The 21,200-nt window shown below is 40.8% G+C and overlaps 1 protein-coding gene across 2 annotated transcripts in view; it reads right to left on the minus strand.

The window, feature by feature from the left end:
* Positions 1-10,225: 10,225 nt before the first annotated feature.
* Positions 10,226-21,200, minus strand: part of ZDBF2 (zinc finger DBF-type containing 2) — an 82,815-nt gene continuing 71,840 nt past the window's right edge. For both annotated transcript variants that reach the window (XM_077448515.1, XM_077448516.1), the window contains one exon: positions 10,226-13,097. In XM_077448515.1, coding sequence (XP_077304641.1) covers positions 10,433-13,097 — 2,665 coding nt within the window. In that variant the 3' untranslated portion in view covers positions 10,226-10,432. The remainder of the gene's footprint in view (positions 13,098-21,200) is intronic.

The following is a 21,200-nucleotide window of genomic DNA, read 5'->3' on the forward strand; positions in this document are numbered from 1 at the left end:
CTGACATTCTCCTTCATGAAGGTAATGTCTAAAGGGGTAATCAACATTGCAGCAAGTGATGGGAGTCTACTGAAGTACAAGAAGATCCTACCATCAGTAAAGCAAACAAAATATTGCATTATGTGCAGTATCCTACTGCCAATCAAAATTAATTTCTTGTTTTCTTTGGTTTCTAAAGTGATTGAATACAAATTTATGAAATAATCCTCCATCTTCAGATTCATTTAAAGGACTAACATTCTCCTTCATTAAGGTAATGTATAAAGGGTGTAGCGGTAGCCCCGTGGGGCCGCTGAGAGTAGTAGTTCCATTTGTCACCCTGCCCAGCATTCACTTCCAGTCACTCCCCAGACAATGAACAGTCCATCAGCTTTGTTTTTGTTGTTTTATTGAGGGATTAAACTTGGATGGGGTAAAAGGATTATGGGATGCCCAGAATCAATAAATGATGAAATGATTGATTGTAACCTCTATTCACATCCTCTAAAGCTCCAGACTTCTCCAGCACAATGCTTATTTGTAGACTGTTATTTTCTCTCCTGTGTAATACTCAGTTTCTAGCACAGCTTGCCCATGATTAGGCCCAACTCAGAATTAAGCCCAACTTTAGGGATTTGCCATTTGCTGGCAGGAAACATGGGCCCCTTTGGTGCAGCAACCAATAGCAATATAAAAAGTCTTTAGTGCTAGCTGTATTGAGGGGGGCTATTGATCACAGTCAGTCCTGTGCAGACTCTGTCAGCTCTCCTGGCTGCAGCAGCCAGTAACATCACAGTCTCTCCTGCTGGCTCTACATCCATCTCAGTCCACTCCCAGTCTGCTCCAGCATGCCTTTCCCAGCTCTCCCGACTGTGCCTGTCACTCATCGTCACCTGGTTGATAACTCCCAGCAGTTTTTCATTGCTGTCCTCTCCTGCTCCTGTTCAGGGCACCCCTTGGGTTGTGTGCGGTTCTCTCACAGCTCTGAGCCCTGGCCTAAGGTCACCCCCCAGACTGGGGGGCTTCCTCCAAGGCCCCGACATCCTAACACTCCATCTCTGAGTTCTTCCACCCAAATAACTCCTCAACAGCTGGGCTGACCCAAATTATTTAAGGAGGTCTGCCCCCTGCCAATCCTAGTTGTGGATTGGTCAGGGCTTCTTCACACACCCCAGACAGCTCCATCTCTCTTCCCCTCCTCTACTTCCAGAATCTTCTCAAAGCCAGAGGGAGATAATCAAGAATTGACACTGCCTGTGAGTCACCAGCCTACACTAAACCACTCCCCAGCTCCCAGATCAATACAAACAGGTCTAGCTTTCAGCTAGGCCTGCCTAAATTTACCTGCACTGGCCAAAAATTTATCTCTAGCACCTACCTAAAATAGAGGTTGCTACAACATTGTAGTATTCCTCTTGGTAGTTCCCACAGTCCTCATAGATTAAAAAGAATTGCTCGCTCTATATGTTTCGCAACCTAAAATGTCACATCTTCAGGAGCTTCAATAATTCTTGTTTGTTGGAGAAACATGCTCAAATTAGAATACAGTACAAAATATTTGCATAATGGTACAGGTATGTACATGAACTCACCAATAATGTGGTGCTTAAATAAATGGTCTCAATGCTCACATATATGTAGAGCGAGCAATTCTTTTTAATCTATGAGGACTATGGGAACTACTAAGAGGAACGCTACATCTCAGTGTGGGCATTTTTTCAATATTGCTGCACAGGAATTATTAACCAAGTGTTATTTCTAGGATAAAACCACTGTGTCCCATATTGCTTTATCACATATATTTTTGCGTGGTATATGTATGTATTTTATGTGAATTATTAAAATTGTTATATATATTTTTATACGTGCCTACAAAGTCCATCATTCCTTTATTTAGCATCTATAGATTACATAGGATGTGGCACACCTATATTTAGATGTCTGATTGCCAGCCGAGGGCAATGCAATCAGCCCAATCTCAGCATGCTTATAGTCAGACTAGAAGCATGAGACAATTAGACTAGGAGAATCTCGGGACTGGCAAAGAAGGTATTATTATTATTGGAAACATTTGAACACATATACAGGCATACCCCACTTTTAAGTACACAATGTGGTTTATTTACTAAAGTTGGAAAGTGAAAAATCAGGTCACGTTTGCATAGAAACTAATCAGATTCCGGGTTTTATTACCAAAGCTTAATTGAACAAGCTGGGGTTAGAAGTTCATTGGTTTCTATGCAGAAGTGAGCCTGATTCTGCACTTTTCAGCTTTAGTAAATAAACCCCATTGTGTACTTAAAAGTGGGGTATGCCTGTAGTCAGTACCTGCAGAGCTCACCAAGTAGTGAAGGAAGGCTAAAACAGTGCTGTAGCTAGTGCCATCAAAATAAGTTGACCGTGGCTGCTATAATGTTTCTATATAGCTGGCCATAAAAGAAAAATCTTTAATTGAGGAAGACTAAGGCCACGTACACACGGGCGGATTGTCTGGCCAACTAAGTTCGTCAGACAATCCGACAGACAGTCCGTTCAAAATTTGCATGAACGGACTTGACCACACACGATGAGCAGACAGTCCGCTGAAAGCGTGCACGATGACGTGTACAGCACGTACGACGGGACTAGAAAAACGACGTCCTATACACTGCAATGCAACCTTCGGCCGTGTAAATCCTTTCTGAGCATGCGCCATACTTAGTCCGTCCAACTTGCCTACACACGAGCGGACTGTCCGCTGAAACCAAGTTTGGACGGACAAAACCAAGTTTGAACGGACTGTCTTACGGAAATTCCGTAAGACTTTGTTCGTCAGATTGTCCGCTGAAAAAGTCCACTGAAGCCCACACACGAGCGGATTGTCCGCTGAAACACGGTTCAGCAGACTAAGTTGGACAGACAATCCGCCCGTGTGTACGCGGCCTTAGAAATCTGCATGAATAAAAGCATCCCCCTGTCCTATTGCAACCTTTGCCCAAACACAGATGATGACACACATGGCAGTATGTTCATTCTATTTTTACTAGAATTGGTCATCATGCAGAACTTTTTTTAAGTCAATTTGAAAATTGCTGCATGCCATAATAAGGGTTCAGAAAAGCTAGTTATTGATCTCTAGTTAAAATGACACTGTCAGCCATCCAAGAAAAATCTCGATGGAAGTTTTCGGCAGTAGAACAGGTATTATATTCATCTCTCCAGTGACCAGTGTTTTCGACTTTCATTCAATTTAATTCCTACAATCTATGCCAGACTTTTCAGCATTTGAAACTCCCAGGAATGTTGGATGCCTGTGTCCCTTGCTGCGGGTTGTGGATCCGCTATTCATCCCCTACACCACTGCAGACATCAGAGGCATAGATAAAAGGGGTGATGATGGGGTCCAAACCTCCCTCCCAGAGAATCAGCAGTGCAGCAGCTAGTGCTGACAGTTACCTGAGCACCGGAATCATTTGCAGCTTCCACTCCTGCTTCCTGTCAGACCATAGAGACAGACAGCGGCAGTACTGAGTGGGGAAGGCCCTACCTAGCTCCTTATCAGCTATGGTAACATTACCCAGCTGAGAGAAGACTTGGTGGGGGGGACTGTACTAGGAGAAAATCTGTACTAGAGGGGCTCTGTACTAGGAGGGGGAGCTTTAATGGAGGGAAATTTTGACTTGCGGTGGTAAGTAATTTTTGTTGTACTCTGTCTTCTGATCTTTGCATTACGCTCTCCCGACTCCTATACTATGTGCATTATGTACCCCTGTATTATGTACCACTGATCCCTGCATTGTGTGTTTATACACACTTGACCCCTGCACTCTTTGGGGGAGATTTACTAAAATTGGTGCACATAGAATCTGGTGCAGCTGTGCATAGTAACCAATCAGCCTAATTGAACAAGCTGATGTTAGAAGCTGATTGGTTACTATGCACCAAATTTTGTGTGCACCAGTTTTTACTAAATCTCCCCCTGCGAGTTACGTACTCCTAAACCCTGCACTATATGCACTATGCTATGTATTTCATTATCATGACCACTGCACTTTTCATATTGTATAACAGCTGCTGGTTTCTAAGTAGACTTTGACAATGTTAATGAAGTTCTTCTTCAATTTAGGCTGTGTGAAGGAAAAGATAGCTAATGGAAAGCAGAAGAACACACCTTGTGCCAACTGCAAAAACCCAATCAACATTCCTCCCTATTCTGCTGAGTTAAATTAGCACTGGGTATTTTGTAAGCCATTATAGGATTATCCAGGATGATAAATTTAACTAAGAAATACCATCACACTGTTTTATAAATGGGAAAACACATGTCAAATAACTTTTTGTAAAATCAATAATGTAAAGTCCAGACAACTTTTAGTGAAAAATGTCCTCCTGAACTTGAAATTCCACAATAAAAGATCACACAAAAGTGTGCTTAATTCTTCTCCAAAGTGCAATACACCTCCATGCAAGTGTGTGAAACACACCTCACTTACCAGATTTCTGTGACCTCTTACTGCCAAGTAGGTTTAAATAAACTCTATATACTGTAGATACATCTTCACATGCGCTATTCCAGCTCTAACATTCACAGTTCCATACTCCTGAGGAAATCCATTGGATGAAACACATTTAGTAGGCAGGTATGTGCCTCGTCAGATTTTACCAGGAATTCCTGACTTGGCCACTCTGTTGTGATTATTCAACATCAGTACATAAGCCTGAGATATTAGTGTGGTTACAGCATGAAATCTACTAAGTGAGCTATGTTTCAGGCACTTTCGTGGACATGTATTGCACATTAAAGAAGAACTGAGCACACAATGGAGTACTTTTGCGTTATCATTTAGGTTGGAGTTTCCAGTTCGGGAGGACTTTTTTCACTAAAAACTTTAGGTACTTTTATCATTATTGTTAGAATATCACAAATTGATTATTTGGCACCTGTTTTCACATTTTTATAAGTACGTGTTTTTATTTCTGTCTAAGATGAATTAGCTTGGAGTATTTTTGTAAGCCATATTTAATAGAGAAGTTTCATGTTTCCACACCCACAATTTTCTGCAACATGCAATGTGCCACTTTATTATTCTCCTCTAGAAGCCCAAGGGTTAATCCCCCAACCACGAAAAAAAAAAAAAAAATCTGTCTGACAGACACAATAGATGCCATGTAATAAAGTTGAACTCCCAACCTATGTGTACTGAAAAAAATTCATAGTGTCTACTAAGGGATGGCCTCAAGAAAAGTAACTGAAATGTACGATTTTATCAATTTCCAGACAGTTAGCCCCAGACTGTTTAAATCATTATTCTCTAATATGAAAGCATTTCACCTTTCAGGTTCACATTTCTTCGTCTTCTGGCTAAATTGTTTTGGGAAACATGTCACTTTGAGCAGCAACACAGAGGCCATTTTACAAAGTTGGAGGTACTGACTAGCAATATTCCTCCTGCCAAGGACAACATAGTCATGCTCTGTACTGTATATGTTCTTCCTGTGTTTGCATGGATATCCTTCTGCATACTCCAGTTTTAACCTACAATCTAAAATGCTAAATTCTTATTGGCTTCTGACCAAACTGCCAAAAGACTAAATCGCTGTGTGTCTGTATGACTGAGAAATGGTTATTGGATTGTAAATTCCTCTGGAGCAAGAACTGGGGTAGATGGACACATGCATAATGTAAGGTACTTTGGTGTCATATATTAAGAAAGGGGTTTGTTTGGGACTTTAGATGATGCACACAACTAGAAAATCAGTAAGCAAATGGTGTCATATAGACAGAAATAAAAAATATGATTAACCATTTCCAAGTGTAACTGGCAGAGTTTTGTACATGTTTTAACTTACTGTATGTCGATAAGATATTCTAAGCATTAAGTTAATTAAGTGTTAAATTCACTAAACTACATGGACTACTACAGGTAAACAATCATAACAACCTAACAACATTTCTTAAAAAAATTACCTGGAAGAAAAAAAACAATATATTTAAAGTTTAAGCCCGTCCATGTGTAATGCTTTAGGTAGATAAAAGTGGATTTGATTATCATCTGGCATCTTATATAGTTTGTCTTGTAATGACTTTAGAATGGTTACAACAGGGCATGTTCAGAACTCCAGAACAGAAGGAGACACAGTATGCAATTAATAGTTGAACTTACATTCACTACAAATTGGAATACCAGATCTGGGTGAACTTATTTTACTGTGGACACATACATAATTAATATTTTTGGTTGCTAGCTACAGGTGCTTCTAGTTTAAGACTTGCCACAAAACCCATTGGTGATTGTAGTTATTTTATTTACCACATTTCAAAATCTTGCTAAAAAGTTTAGGCAGACCAAGACACAATTTTAAAACACAGAAACTGTGCTGAATTAAGAAAGTGTATGGTCTTTAGGAGTGTACTTCATGAATCCTTTGCTTTATAAAACTTATTTTATTCCACTATCACCAGTCAAATTAAAACAATTGCAAGTTTGAAGACTTTTAGAAGTCTCAGCCTTCCTTTTTTCTGTGATTTTATGTATGGAGAGTCAGCAAAGAGCTTGCAGTGGATAATTTTAACGATAGCTTTCATGCATCACAAACCAGTTTAGCAAAAAAAAAAAAAAAAAACTTTTTACACTGCCGCAATACCTGGATGAAAATTTGGGGTACTGAGCAGGTAGATAATATGTTCCTTACAAGTTATGGCAGAAACATGTTACTTTATCTAGTTGACAACTGCATGTCTAAAACACTTTTTCTTTGTTGCAGAATTGCTTTTATATATTTTTTTCTTTTCTGAAAAAGATTTTTTCACTGTTTTAAAGTAGACCTAAAATAATAATAAAAAAAAAAACTGACTATACTTCCACCTGCCCAGAGCCCTGCCTAGTTTCTAAAAATTTTAATAAAAGCCATACAATTTTTACCTGTCATTCCTTAAGGGCTCTCTTTGATTCCAACTAGCTTGCATGTAGCTGCTATTTTTAGGTTTCAGATGTATCCAAGGCTAGGATATGTGAAGCAGAGGCACTGATTCCCAGCTCAAACAAAAACAGTGTCTCTGCCTAATGCAGAACTTTACCTGGGCCATGGTAGAAAGTCATAAATGGCGGGGTCAGCCTCTATTCAGATGCACTATATTGCCCAACTTTTGTGAACACCTGACTATTACAACTATGGCAATTGAGCTTGTTGAACATGTTATTTCAAAGCCATAGGCATTATTATGGATTTAGGATCATTTTGTAGCTATAACAGTCTTCACCACTTTGGGAAAGCTTTACACGAGATCAAGTGTGTCTGTGGCAAGTTGCATCTATTCAACAGAAGGAACAATTTTCAGATCAGGTACTGATGTTGGATGAGAAGAAAGACCTAGCTTCTAATCAGTGTTCCAATTTATACCAAAAGTAGAAGTCAGGGCACTATGCAATCTACTCGAGTTTCTCCACACCAATCGTCATGATTGTTCAAAATATATTATACTATATTGTACTATACTGGAGACACCTGAATTCAATCATTTAAAGGAGTGTGTGCATACTTTTGAAAATATAGGAAAGAGTGATGGTCAACTGTCCACAAACTTATGGTCATATAGTGTAGTTTCATGGGTTGGCGAACCTCCCCCCCGTATTTACCGGGGTATAACACGCGCCGGCGTATAACACGCACCCCAAGTTTAGGAGGGAATTTTCAGGAAAAAAACTTACATTTGCCCATCAATGCAGCCTTATCAGTGTCATTTGCAGTTTTGTCATGCAGCCTGTCCATCATTGAAGCCTTGTCATGCAGCCTGTCCATCAGTGTAGCCTTGTTATGCAGCCTGTCCATTATTGCAGCCTTGTCCATCATTGCAGTCTGTCTATCATTGCAGCCTTGTAATGCAGCCTTGTGCATCATTGTCCCCTTGTCAGTGTTCATTTCAGATTTTATTTTTAAAAATGGTGCCGCCGAGATGTCCTGTGTATCTTGGCGGCGCCCGGTAGTTCTCGGCCGCCTTCGGCCATTCTCGGCGGCTCTCGGCCACCTTCGGCCATTCTCGGCCGCCTTCGGCCGTTTTCGTCTATGAGAACGGTCGAAAGCAGCGAGAAGGGCCAAAGGCAGCTGAAAGCCGCCAGGAGGCTCAAAAATCATGCAAAAATCGCAGAGGATCGGCGTACAACACGCACCCGTGATTTTCCCCTGATTTTAAGGGGAAAAAGTGCGTGTTATACGCCAATAAATACGGTAAGTTTTTTTTTTTCCTTAAACTTCCCACCTAAAACTTTTTTCCTTAAAATGCCCTCCTAAACTTGGGGTGCGTGTTATACGCCGGTGCGTGTTATACGCCAATAAATACGGTATATAAAAAATCCTTTTTGTGATTAAGAGTGTGAAGATGATTTTTTTTACTACAAAATCGGCACGCTCAATTTCTTTGAAAAAAATTTTGGGCACACTGTGCTCAAAAGGTTGCCTACCCCCTGTTGTAGTTAAATGTGATTGTTGATATAGGAAGCTGAAAGAGAAAATGTTACAAATCACAAGAAAGTACAATCACAATGACAGTGTAACAGCTCTTCTCTAAGGCCGCGTACACACGCGGGGACTGTTCGCTCAACTTTGTTTGTCAAACAGTTTCAGCGGACAGTCCGCTCAAACTTAGCATGGACGGACTTGCCCACACACGATGAACGAACAGTCCGCTGAAACCGTGCGCGATGACGTGAACGGCACGTACGACGGGACTAGAAAACGACGTCCTATACACTGCAATGCAACCTTCGGCGTGTAAATCCTTTCTGAGCATGCGCGGAACTTAGTTTGACGAACAAGCCTACACACGAGGGGACTGTTCGCTGAAACAAAGTTTCAGCGGACAGTTTTTCGGAAATTCCGAAAAACTTTGTTCAGCAGACTGTTCGCTGAAACTGTCCGCTGAAAGCCCACACACGAGCGGACTGTCCGCTGATACACTGTTCAGTGGACAAAGTTGAGCGAACAGTCCCCGCGTGTGTACGCGGCCTAAATTGCTGTGAACTAGAACAAATTCAGATAATGTAGAACTAAAGACAAAAGTTTGTTTTAATTTTGGATAGTGTGAGGAAAGGCTATAACCCCCTGTCAGTTTTTTTCGCCATCTGTGTCCCATTGAGTAGATTTCCCTTCATTTCCTGTCTGGGGCCAACCCAAAATTTGTGTTTTTCTTTTACTTTCATTTTTAATAATAACAGTACACATAACAAATAGAATTGATGAAGGGTGCATCTTCCTAACAGGGACACAAACAGCAAAAAACTTACCGGGGGTTCGAATCCCTTTCCACTCTATTCAAAACTAAAATAAAAGTTTTGTCTTTAGCTATACTTTACTGTGAACTTTCTAATTTCATTACAGTTGGCAATGATGGCTAGATAATGTTACGTTTACATTGATAAAGTTTATTTCTACCCAAAACCTTTTTTTGCTTTGGAAAGAGTGGGTAAGGAGTAGACCCTGTGTCCTCTCTCGTGAGATTTGTCTTCTCTATTTGTACTTGTAACTATTACCACTGAAAATGAAATGAGGGGAAATTAAAATGTTTGCGTTGTCTTCAAAACAAGAGGTAAGGGGGTAATCTCCCAATGAGGACACCTGTTTCTGGAACAATTGTCTAAGGGGGAATTCCCCTCACTTTGGGAGATAAAGCCTGTTGCATCTCTAGGACGGGTGGGAAAGGGAAATGTCCTCAGTGGTGCACAGACAGCAAAACATAAACCAACAGGGGTTTAACCTTTCCCTTCTATTCTAACCAAAAATAGGTTTACCTATACATGCACTTTAAAGGGTAAAGAAACTTCCCCCCAAAGTTTCCTTATTCTTTTTCACACACCCCCTACTAAGCACAAGAGGTCTAGCCCCAACTTATCGGCTCCTGTCCCTCTACATTTGCATAGAAGTCCATGGGCAGAATTGTGCTGATGCAGATGTCAGATCAAGAAGCTGAAGGATGGGTGTAAAGAAGATCTAGTTAAGTACAGCAATTTGGGGTGGGGGAGAGTGAGCTTGACCTACTTAGGGAGTGGGGGCAAAAGGGTAAGAAAACTTTGTGGGAAAGTTTCCTTACCCTTTAAAGGTTGGCATAAAAAACTCTGATCCTTCTTCGATGTTTTCTAAATTACTGGCATCTAAAATAAAGCTTTAATATACCCCTTTGAATAAAATTTATAGAAATCAGTAAGATGAATATGGAGCCCTGTTCTAATCGGAATACATTAATATACAACAAGACAACTATGCTTATGGTCAGTTCATTTTACATATTTTTTATATAAAGAAATATATTTTACAATAAACATTATTAATAGATTATGAAAGTGTAAAATATTTAGAAAATTATCTCAGCAAATATTCTAAACTATAAAAAAGTATCAAAAATGTACCTTAATACCCGTTTTCCAGCACACAGTGTTTTAGTGTCTTATTAGTCCATAAACAATGACATTTTAATACAAGTTCACCTGACTTTTTTTCTGGTCAGTGTGTTAGTAAAAGTTCTTGTATTATAAGCTTTATTTGCTACTTCATGTCTACTCCTTAGATAATGCATTTTGTTCTGCACTATAAGCTCAGAGGTTTTGCTCCGCGATCTAGTAATATTTTTCTCTTGATACTTATTTTGCAAACAGTTTTTTGTCATACTTTGTTTTCTTTTTTGGTGATTGAGTGAAACAAACTGTGACTTTACCAGTCTTTTCTTATGATCCTGAACTGTAATTTCATTCCTCTGGTTTTTCACTTTTTCTTTATTTGGCTGAGGAACCCGAGCAAAAGGTTTGTTTGATTTTGGAAGAACTGAAGACGTTTTTTTGCTTGCCCGTTTCCTACATTTGGATACTCCTTGTGTTTGTTTTCCCAAATGTTTCACCATCCTGTGGGGATTATGTCTAGAACGTACAGCATCTCTAGATTCCATTTGTGACTTCCTAAGCCTAACTGAAGAGTTATGAGGGTCTCTTTTGATCAACTTCTGCTGTTTCAAAGGTTTACTTTTTGATTTTGAGAGCAACATACTGCATTTGGTATCTTCCTTGGCCTTGGTTTTAGCTGCTTTGCATTGAGAAATGGTAATGTGTGCATATGGTTTTTCAGAATGCCCTGATTTTACAAAGCCAGTGCCTATGTATTCTGAGTTCACAGAAGATCCACTTCCCTTTATGCTGGAGCCTAAATCCTTTCCCTTAATAGATCCAAAGTGTAAAGAAGCAGCAGAAGAACTGCTCAGAGACTTCTTAGAGGTGCTCGATTCCTTTTGTTCAGGATCTACTTTATCAACATTTCCTTCACTACTAAGACTTCTGAACAGCTTTCGAACACAGAGCGCCTTGCTACTCATTCCTCGTACTGAGTTCCTGGGAGGGGTTTTGAGAATACGATTAGTCGAAGGGTCATAATACTTCAGAGGTGACTGCTTATATTTATAAAATACAGAGTCTCTACTGTCGGTGGAGCACCGATTGCGACTTCTCCTACAGGTACTTGGTTTTATGTCTGGGTGAGAAAGAACATATACCATTGTCTTGGGTTGTAACGGAGTTAAAATTTTGGTGTATGATTCTGGAAGTTTTAAAGCACACATTCTAGTTTTCATGTCTGGAGTCTTTTCGTCCTCCAGGTCATCAAAAACGCCTTGTGAATCACTTTTCAGGACTTTCTTTTTTACCACCGGATAGTTGACCAAACTCGTCTGAGTACCATGGCTGACTTTTACAACTTGGCATCTTGAAGCTTGCCTCCACACTCGTTTGCATGGTTTAGGAAGCTTCGATTTTTTTAAAAGTCTTTCTGATTTAATACTAGTTGTATCAGGGTGATGGTCTTCACAATAATCTTCAAATAATGGCAGCAAATTTATTTTTTGGGACTCATCTAAGTCCTCTGTCTTTGTATCTACTTTTTTTTCTATTTGTCTGCTCGTATGTTTTCTCTTAGAGCCCACATTCACGGAACAATCATCTTCAAAGTAACAATGGAACTTTCCCTTCCTAAACTCTTTTACCAGGGCTTCAATTTTTAAATCATCTTCATACATTACTTGGGACCAAGTTTTACCAACAAATGATAGAGGAATATGAGGCAGAGCTGGAAGAACTTCCTCATCCTGTTCGTGTTTTATAGCCTGTACTTCTATTGTTGGACTTTCACGCAGGATACATTTAAGTTTTGATTTGTACTCTTCATCAATGTTTACATCAGACTGTTTGTGCAAGTCTAAATTTGTCATTGCAACTTTTAAGTGATCTTCTTTTAACTCTGAAGGTGCAATACAATCAAAACTTAGAGTAGAATCTTCAGTAATAGATGGGACATTTAAGGACAATACACTTTCTTCATCTTTTTCTGTTGTCTTGTCTGATGAAGATTCATGGCAGTATTTTTTGATTACTGCCTCAATGGTTTTATCTACTAAGGTTCCATCACCTTTGCTCAAGTGAATACCTTTGTTCTTGAAGTCGGAGAATCCTTTACATTTTCCATCATTTGTATTTTTTTTTGCTTCGTTACATAGCTCATTATCCCTGAGAAAGCATTCCTTCTTTTCCTGAGATATGAATATTCTGTCATTCTTAAACAAAGTGCTTGAGGTCAGATGATGATAGCTGCCTTGAAAATGTAACTGGCTTTTTTGTAAGTCATTTGTAGGGTTTTTTGATGTAGCTGTAGCTAGGCACTTTTTGCATTTCTCGTAATTTGTCTCTCTGTTATTATTGGACCCTGAACAAAGCACAGCATGCGGAGTTTCAAAAGTGCTGTTATTTGCAGTCAACTGGCTAGTAGAATATAAAGGTAAAGTGCTATAGTGAAAGGTGTGAGGTATGGTATTTACTGTTTTATGTAAGGCTTTTTGGCAAGTAGTCGGAGAATTTCTGAAAATGTTTTGCTGGGTTTCCCCAGTTTTGGAACACTGCCCCTCTTTGTGGTTTGTGTTGTGTGATTCTGTGAATGTTTTTTCATTGCAATTGAACCGTGATCTATATGAGTCAGAGATACAATGCTTGTCCAAACCAGTTAATCTTCCACTGCTGGAAACAGCACTCTGATTTTCCTGCGAGAGAGTACATGTACTGTCTTCACATGAGGAAGTAAGCACATTAACTTCTGGGATATCATCATATGTTGGTCTGAAAAAGGCAAATGTGAATCAATTGTTTATTAAAGAGTATCTAAACTCAGGAGCAAAAACATATATATTGCAGTCCTTAGAAGAGTTTTAAATTTTTTTTTCTTTATTTTCACTTAGTGATCCTTCCAATAACACAATATCACAGTCCTTGAGTGACAACATGTACTCACTGTACTGCATCTATGAATCAGCAGCATTGTCATCCTAGACTGCCCACTCCTTAGTATGACTAAAGAACACCCACCCTCTTTTCTTCTTTATAATTTAGGAGGGCTACGTTCTGTAGTCCAGCCTTTTTCAACCAGGGTGTCGTCAGATGCCTTGACAAAATGTCTAAAAATTGCCCCAAACTGTCCAAAAATGATGTACGAACTAGCAGATCATTCAAGCCTTCCCTTTTTATTACACAAGGCCACAGGTTTTCATTGCACAGAATTACAACCTTTCTGTTGGCATTCTAACAACCAGAGACTTCATCAACTGATAAGTAGGGTATAGAGAGCCTGCACAGCATCTTTGTGTGCCCCTCCCAGGCTCCTCTTCCCTCAGCCAAGGAATCACATTAACAGAGTGAGGGAGAGAAAAGAGAATACTGGAATACTAGTCAAAGTCAATGTGCAAAGATGTTTTTGCATTGTAAAAATAGATCAACCCACGTGTATGGATGCTGCTGCAATATGTAAAACTATTAGTTTATTTTAAACATTTTAGAATGGAGTGCCTTGAGAATATGCATAATTTTAAAGGGTGCCTTGATTAAAAAAAAAAGTTTGAGAAACATTGATGTGTAGAGTAAATTAGGAACTCACTGGATTTCTGGCAGGATCAACTGGTATTTTTCTGTACTTGCAGGATATATTTTAAAGAGACAAAACATGGGGAAATGTGCATGTAGCGCAGAGATGTGCTGACATTTTTTCTATCCAGAACATTGTGTCCAAATCCACTGTGCAGAAGAACAAAGAGTAACCCCACACACTCCGATTTCTGATTAAACTGAAACGCAACTCATTTAAAAAGAACAAATTCTATTCAAGTACTGTATGTATTCTTAAGTCAAATAAGTACCTTCTATTGCTTTCAGTCTCCTCCAAATCTACAAATTCTTTTTTTGTTTTGTTGCTGTAGTAATCAAACTTCCTTTTAGAGGGTAGCTACATTTGTTGTTCATGGTTCCACTGTATGTAGGACTGTAGCAACCCTCTTTTGACTAGGAAACATTGGATATGGGATTTGTAGTATACATAGAGAAGTGCACAAGACCACAACTAACATATACTGCTTGTTGCAAACAAACAAAAGTGAGGGGGGAAATGTGCAAGTATGTGCATGTGTGCACTCGTACGTGCATTCATGTCCACTGGCACCAAGCAGCCTAATTAAACCTGAGCTCTGCACTAGTTCTTTGCTGTATGATCTTCAGCCTTATGATCCAGTTCCCGATAGACATCCTTGATCCTGTTAATGACCCAACTTCCTCTCTGTCTCTGCTCTTGAATTAACCTTGTCTGTTCATGTTAGCTGTCTGCCTCCACAACAGATGTCGGCCTGGACTATTGACCACGCTTCTGCCTAGTGAATTTGTACCTCACAGCCCCATTGTTGCAGAATCCTGCCTATTCCTGACTCTGCTTATGCTTTGGTGTCTTTCCATCTGGCTGTCACTTGACCAGATGTGTGACCTGACTCCACCATGAACTGGATTTGGCATCTTTACATTGTATCACCAGCTATACCTCTGCTCATCAGATACCGGTGCTCCCCAGTATCTACATCTTGGCACCTGTGCCACCCTTGCAGACCCTGTATCAACATCCAGGGGTGCTCAGATGTGAACTGTGCAAGAGGCCACCCTCATCATCTCAGTGTCAGAAACCATGAATCAGACTGAGACAGAAGTACAGTTAAAGTGGTTGTAAACTCTCCCCCACAACTTTGTCCCATGTAAATCAGGCTAAAAAACCCTAATGAACACTGCTTGTAGATATCTCCTTACTTGCTTACTATTGTTGTAATCCTTTTTGTTCTTTAGAATGGCGTCACTGAGCATGCCCAGATCTTTCATGATTAAGGACTTCCTATGGCACACCACTGAAATCCCAGGAGACTTCATAATCAATCAGGGCTTCCTCCTACACCCCATGTGACAATGTGACATCACATGCAGTGTAAACCTGGCCATCGGACAGCATTACTGCAGTCTTATCAGCTGAAGTTGATAAGACTCACACAGGCAAACACTAGATAATCTGCACAAGTAAATACTATGAAATAAAACAAGTCAGCTATGAACAGGGAAGCAGGGTTAAAAACAAAACAAAAAAGGAAGGCGCACTGACCTAGTGCATTACCATAAAAAGAGCTTTATTAAAAGCAGAACAAATAGCAAAATGGCTACTCACAAATTAGTATTGATCAAAGGCAAAATTAATACAATTGGATCCATCGCACCGAACATCAACACATCCAGATCAGATGTCAGATGAATTGACAAATACCTCAATGAAAATGGCTAATGCGTTTCGGGGGTGAACCCCTTTCTTCAGAGCCAAAATAAGCAATGGTCCCAGCCCTGACAGTACCCCCTCCTCAATGACCCTTCCCCCTTGTAGGACCACCAGGCTTGAGGGGAAAATGTCTATGGAAATCACAGAGGAGGACAGGGGCATGTACGTCCGAGGATGAGACTCAAGAGCGTGCCTCCGGATAGCACCCCTTCCAATGCTTCAGATACTTTATGCCCCCACGGAACCTACGGGAGTCAACAATGGACTGTACTTCATATTCCTCATGGTTCTCAACCTGTACAAGTTGAGGGCAAGGCACGGAGGTGGTAAAGCGGTTGCAGACCAAAGGTTTTAATACGGAGACATGAAATTTGAAATATGCATATTAAAAGGAAGGTCTAACGTGTAAGACACTGGATTAATCCTGCAAAGAATACGGAAAGGCCCAATAAACTGAGGTGTGAACTTCAGAGAGGGAACACAAAGTCAGAGGTTGCAAGTTGAAAGCCAAACCCTATCCCCAACCTGGTAGAAAGGTGCAGGCAGGCGTCTGCAGTCAGCATGCAGTCTGTACCTATCATTGGCATGTCGCAAAGCCTCCTGGACTTGTGCCCAAGTGGAACGAAGACCACGGAGATGCTCCTCTAATGCAGAAATACTCTGCAGAACAAATGAGTCAGGCAACATGGAAGGTTAGAAACCATAGTTCGCCATAAACGGGGACAATCAGGAAGCAGAATTCAAGGAACTATTGTGAGCAAACTCCGCCCACGGTAAGAAGTCTGACTAGTTGTTATGATGGTCAGAAATATAGCACCAAGGACTGATTGGCTCATTCTGCAGCCCCATTAGACTGCGGGTGATACACAGAGGAGAAAGAATGCTGAATTCCTAACTGTGCACAAAAGGCTTGCCAGAACCGGGACACAGACTGACTAGCCCTGTCTGAGACAATAATAATAATAATAACCTTGGTTAGCCCATGTAAGCGAAAGATCTCCCGAGCAAAAATGGAAGCCAGTTCCTTAGAACTTCTTAAGTGGAATACAATAGGACATTTTCGAGAACCGCTCAATCATCATAAGGATAACTGTCTTGCCCTGGGAGTTGGGTAACTCCAGAATGAAATCCATAGACAGGTGGGTCCAAGGCCTTACTCTGAGCACACATGGAACAGGCAGCTACGAAGGAGGTTACATCAGCACGTAGACTAGGCCACCAGAATTGTTGGAAAATGGCCCAAAAGAGTTGATTCTTTTCAGGGTGGTCAGTAGCCTTGGGAGAATGGTAAGTCTGGAGCACGGCAGTATGGAGATTCTCTGGGACAAAGCAGCTGTCACCAGGTTTCTCAGGGAGCGCATGGACCTGAGCAGCAAGAATTTTGTCACCCAAAGGAGAAGTGAGACTGGTGAGAACCGTAGCCAGAATAAGATCAGGCAGAATTACAAGAACCAGAACCAACTCCATCTTGGAAGTGGAGGAAAATTGCCGTGACAAAGCATAAGCCCTTACATTCTTAGTACCAGGTAAGAATGAGACAATGTACTTGAAACTTGACAAGAAAAGAGCCCTTCTGGGAGAGAGGCGTTTAGCCTCAGACAAGAATGTGAGATTCTTATGGTCAGTAAGAATGAGAACCTGCACAGTGGTACCTTTGAGGAGATGTCTCCAATCTTTCAGGGCTAAAATGATCGCTAATAGCTCTCTGTCACCAATCTTATAATTGCACTCCGCAGGTGACAATTTATGGGAAAGTAGCCACAGGGATGCATAGCGCTCTCAGAGGTAGGACGTAGAGACAGAAGGGCGCCAACTCCAGTATCGGAAGCATCAAACTCAAGGATAAAAGGTAACGTAGGATCAGGGTGTGCCAACACAGGAGCAGAAACAAAGGGTCCATCAAAAAGCCAGCAGTGGAAATTACATAACCCAGGAATTTTACCTGTCGCACTTCTCCGATTTACAACAGAGATTGTTCTCTCTTAGTTTCTGAAGCACACAACAGAAATCTGTGTGATGGCTCTCCAGGGACTTGAAAAATATGAGGATATTGTTGCGATAAACCACCACATATAACTGCAACAAATCTCGGAGGACATCGTTAATAAGTTTCTAAGAAAAACTGCTGGGGCGTTACAAAGGCCAAAAGGCATTACGAGGTACTCATAATGGCCTTTTCTGGTATTAAACGTAGTTATCCACTCGTCGCCCTCCTTAATCCTTACGAGATTGTATGCCTCTCTCAAATCAAGCTTTATGAAAACCGTTGCTCCCTTGATTCGGTCAAATAACTCTGTAATCAATGGAATCAGATAGGCATTCTTAATCGTGAAATGATTGAGACCCCTATAATCAATACAAGGTCTCAGTTCACCACTCTTCTTCTTCACAAAGAAGAAACCAGGACCAGCAGGAGACGAGGATTTGTGGATGAAACCTCGAGAAAGTGCATCTGCAACATACTGCTCCATGGCCTTATCCTCCAAGACTGACAAAAGGGTAAACCCGGCGGCGAGGGGGTATGGCACCAGGTTGGAGGTCAATTGCACAATCATGCGACTGGAGTGGAGGAAATTTACCGGCTTGACCTTTATCAAAGACATTGCTAAAATCGCGGTACTCCTCCAGCAGGGAGGTAAGTGAAGAGGTACACAGGACCTTGGCTACATTCTGGAAGCCTATCTTACTGCATTGTGGCGACCAGGAGAGAACCTCAGCACGGAATCAAAACAGGGGTCGTGCCTCTGTAACCAAGGATAACCAATAACTAGTGGAAACTTAGGTGAGGAAATAACTTGGAATTGGATTATCTCATGGTGAAGAGCCCCTACAGCCATATTAACAATGGAACACTCTCATGGGTCACATGGGCAGGCTGTAGAGGTCTTCCCTCAAGAGCCTCAATGGCAATTGTAGTGTCATGCAGCTGCAGCGGAATCAAGTGCTTTGATACAAAGGCAGCATCAATGAACAGGCCTGTGGCCTCAGAGTCACTTGGGGCCTGTATCTTGATGGACGACTCAGCCCAAAAAAGGGTAACCAAAACCAGGGGCTTATCCTTCTGGATAACCGGGAACGAAACAATGCTACCTAAGGTCTGTCCATGACAGGACCTCAAGTTTCGGGCATTCCCTGGATGGGTAGGACAATACTACAAAAAGTTATCTGCCTGGCCACAATAAAGGCACAATCTCTCCCTCCTCCTAAGGTATCTCTCATCCACAGAGAGACACATGAAGCCCAAGTGCATGGGTTCATCTTCATAGACTGACTCGGTACCAGAAGTCATGGGAGGTGAGGGAGGCAAGGGTGGGACTGCAAAGTGCATAGAGAAATGTACAGGAGGCTTCCGCAAGGGCTCCTTCACAGGGAGTCATTCTCTGAGTCTGGATTCAATGAGGATGGCAAACGTGATCAACCTCTCCAGCTCAGTGGGTATATCTTGGGCTGCTATCTCATCCTTGATGGTATCCGAGAGACCATGAGAAAAAGCAGCCACGAGGGTCTCATTGTTCCAAGCAACCTCTGCTGCCAGAATTTAATGGCGTAATCGGCAACAGTTCTCATACTGTCACAAACTAGGGTAACTCAAGACAACAGGTTTTTGCGTCTCCCATAGAGGGTTTGCCCAGGCCAAGGATCTCTCAGAAAGCAAAGATATCACAAAACCTACTTTGCTTCTGTAAATGGGAAACACCTGGGGCAGCATCTCAAAGTATCTCAGCCTGGTTAGTAATCCCTCTGTATTGGACTGGATAACCCCCAAATCACTGGGGAAGTGGAGCGAAATTAGACATGCCTCTTATAGAGGTAATACTCAAGGCGAATGCCTGCACAGAGACTGGAGCAGCAGCAGGGACGGCCTGCAACACAGGTTGTACCGGAGCAGCCACAGTGGGAGATTCCAGGTGAGCCGTGTGACTCAGGAGCATTTGTAATGCCATTGCAAACTCATCCAAAAAATATTACCAAAAAGTGGATTCACTGCATCTTCTGAATTCATGGCCTTAACCTACTGTCAGAAACCATGAATCAGACTGAGACAGAAGTACAGTTAAATCACACTTATTTAATAATAATAAAAAAAGGTAAACAGAGTAAACATAGTCAAAACATAGCCAGAGTTCAGGAACCGGAACAGATAGTCAGACAAGCCAAAACATCAGGGAGCCAGAGATGAGTGTAGTAGAACAGCAAGCAGGATCTGGAGCCAGAAGGAATGTCAGCCAAGCAAGTCTTTAACTGGAACACAGGAGAGCATCTCTAGAAATTAGAGATGCGACCAAGGCGAAGGCAGAGATCATCTGGACTGGACGGCTTAAGTAGGCAGGACTGACTAGCAGGATATCATCAACAGGTGAGGCACTGTGGAGAGATAGGAGCTGGCAATTAGCCAACAGCTGAGTGGCCAGCTTTGAGAAGGAAGGGCTGAGCACAGCCCTGACACTCAGGTTTTGAATACAGGTAGGTGGCAACATGTTTTTTGTGTGTTACCATTCACACCGCATACCTGTAATAAAGAAAAAAAAAATTCTTATCTTTCTAGATGTTTGTTTGGAGCAGACTTTGCGCAAACTGCAAGCTACTCAAACAAACAATTTAAAATGAAAAGAAAATCTATCCCCACTTAGAAAGAGGGACACTCTGAGTTTCCACTCATTAACATGGAACACAGAATCCCAGCTTCAAGATCTTTAACCCTTTCTTTGGTCAGACAGTGTTCACACCTAACCTAAGAGAACAAGTACAACATAAGGAGAGATTTGTAATTTTTTGTTCAGTTATTCTATGTGAATGAGAACAAATTAAGTAGGTGTTATCCCAATCTGAATGCAAAAGTGGAAATACACTTTAAAGCCTAACTGAACTTGTCTGTAAAATGCTAATATTGATTCTAGGTACAGTAAAATAGTAAGTAATTACGGTATCGCTGTTAGATTAGCTGGTAAAGCAGTCATGGCCATAGTAAAATAAGTTACCCCTAGTCATGATTCGGTAGAGACTGGGATGCTGGTCATTTTGTAAGCACATCCCTCCACTCTGCAAAGTGCTGTTTTTTAATATGTGACCATCTTCCACAATGAGTGCTTTCCTATCTAAACTGTGAAGCCAAATACATGATTACATACATTTTTGGTTCAAATGGCAATTTTTAATCATAAGTAAAACATTTTTAATCAACCTGATATCTTATATTGTCTCTGATGACTGTACTTTCATCTCTCTGTGCATATATATAGTTTATATTATGCTATGAATAATGAACCAAGTATCTTGTATAACGTTACATTGATTTTACTGTACATCTTTTTGTATTCATTTAATCTATGAAACTCATATGAGTTCTTTAATTGTCAGAATATCTTAAAATACATTTTCAAATGAATGCAGGAATGCAGTGTGTTCTTTTTTTTCATAATTTTTTGTACTTTGTACTTCTTAACCACCACTTTTTAAAAGTAACTTTATTTTTCATCGTTTTCTATAATTCTGGTTATTTGCGAACATAGCCCCAGTTTTTATCCGTTAAAGAACAAAGAATTGTTTTCAAAATTGTTGGTGGAAAACCTGTGGATATTTTTTTTTTTAAACAT

The sequence above is a fragment of the Lithobates pipiens genome, unplaced genomic scaffold (assembly GCF_037356315.1).
Source record: "Lithobates pipiens isolate NorthernLeopardFrog02 unplaced genomic scaffold, aLitPip1_a1.2 Scaffold_22, whole genome shotgun sequence".
In the NCBI taxonomy this organism is placed as follows: domain Eukaryota; kingdom Metazoa; phylum Chordata; class Amphibia; order Anura; family Ranidae; genus Lithobates; species Lithobates pipiens.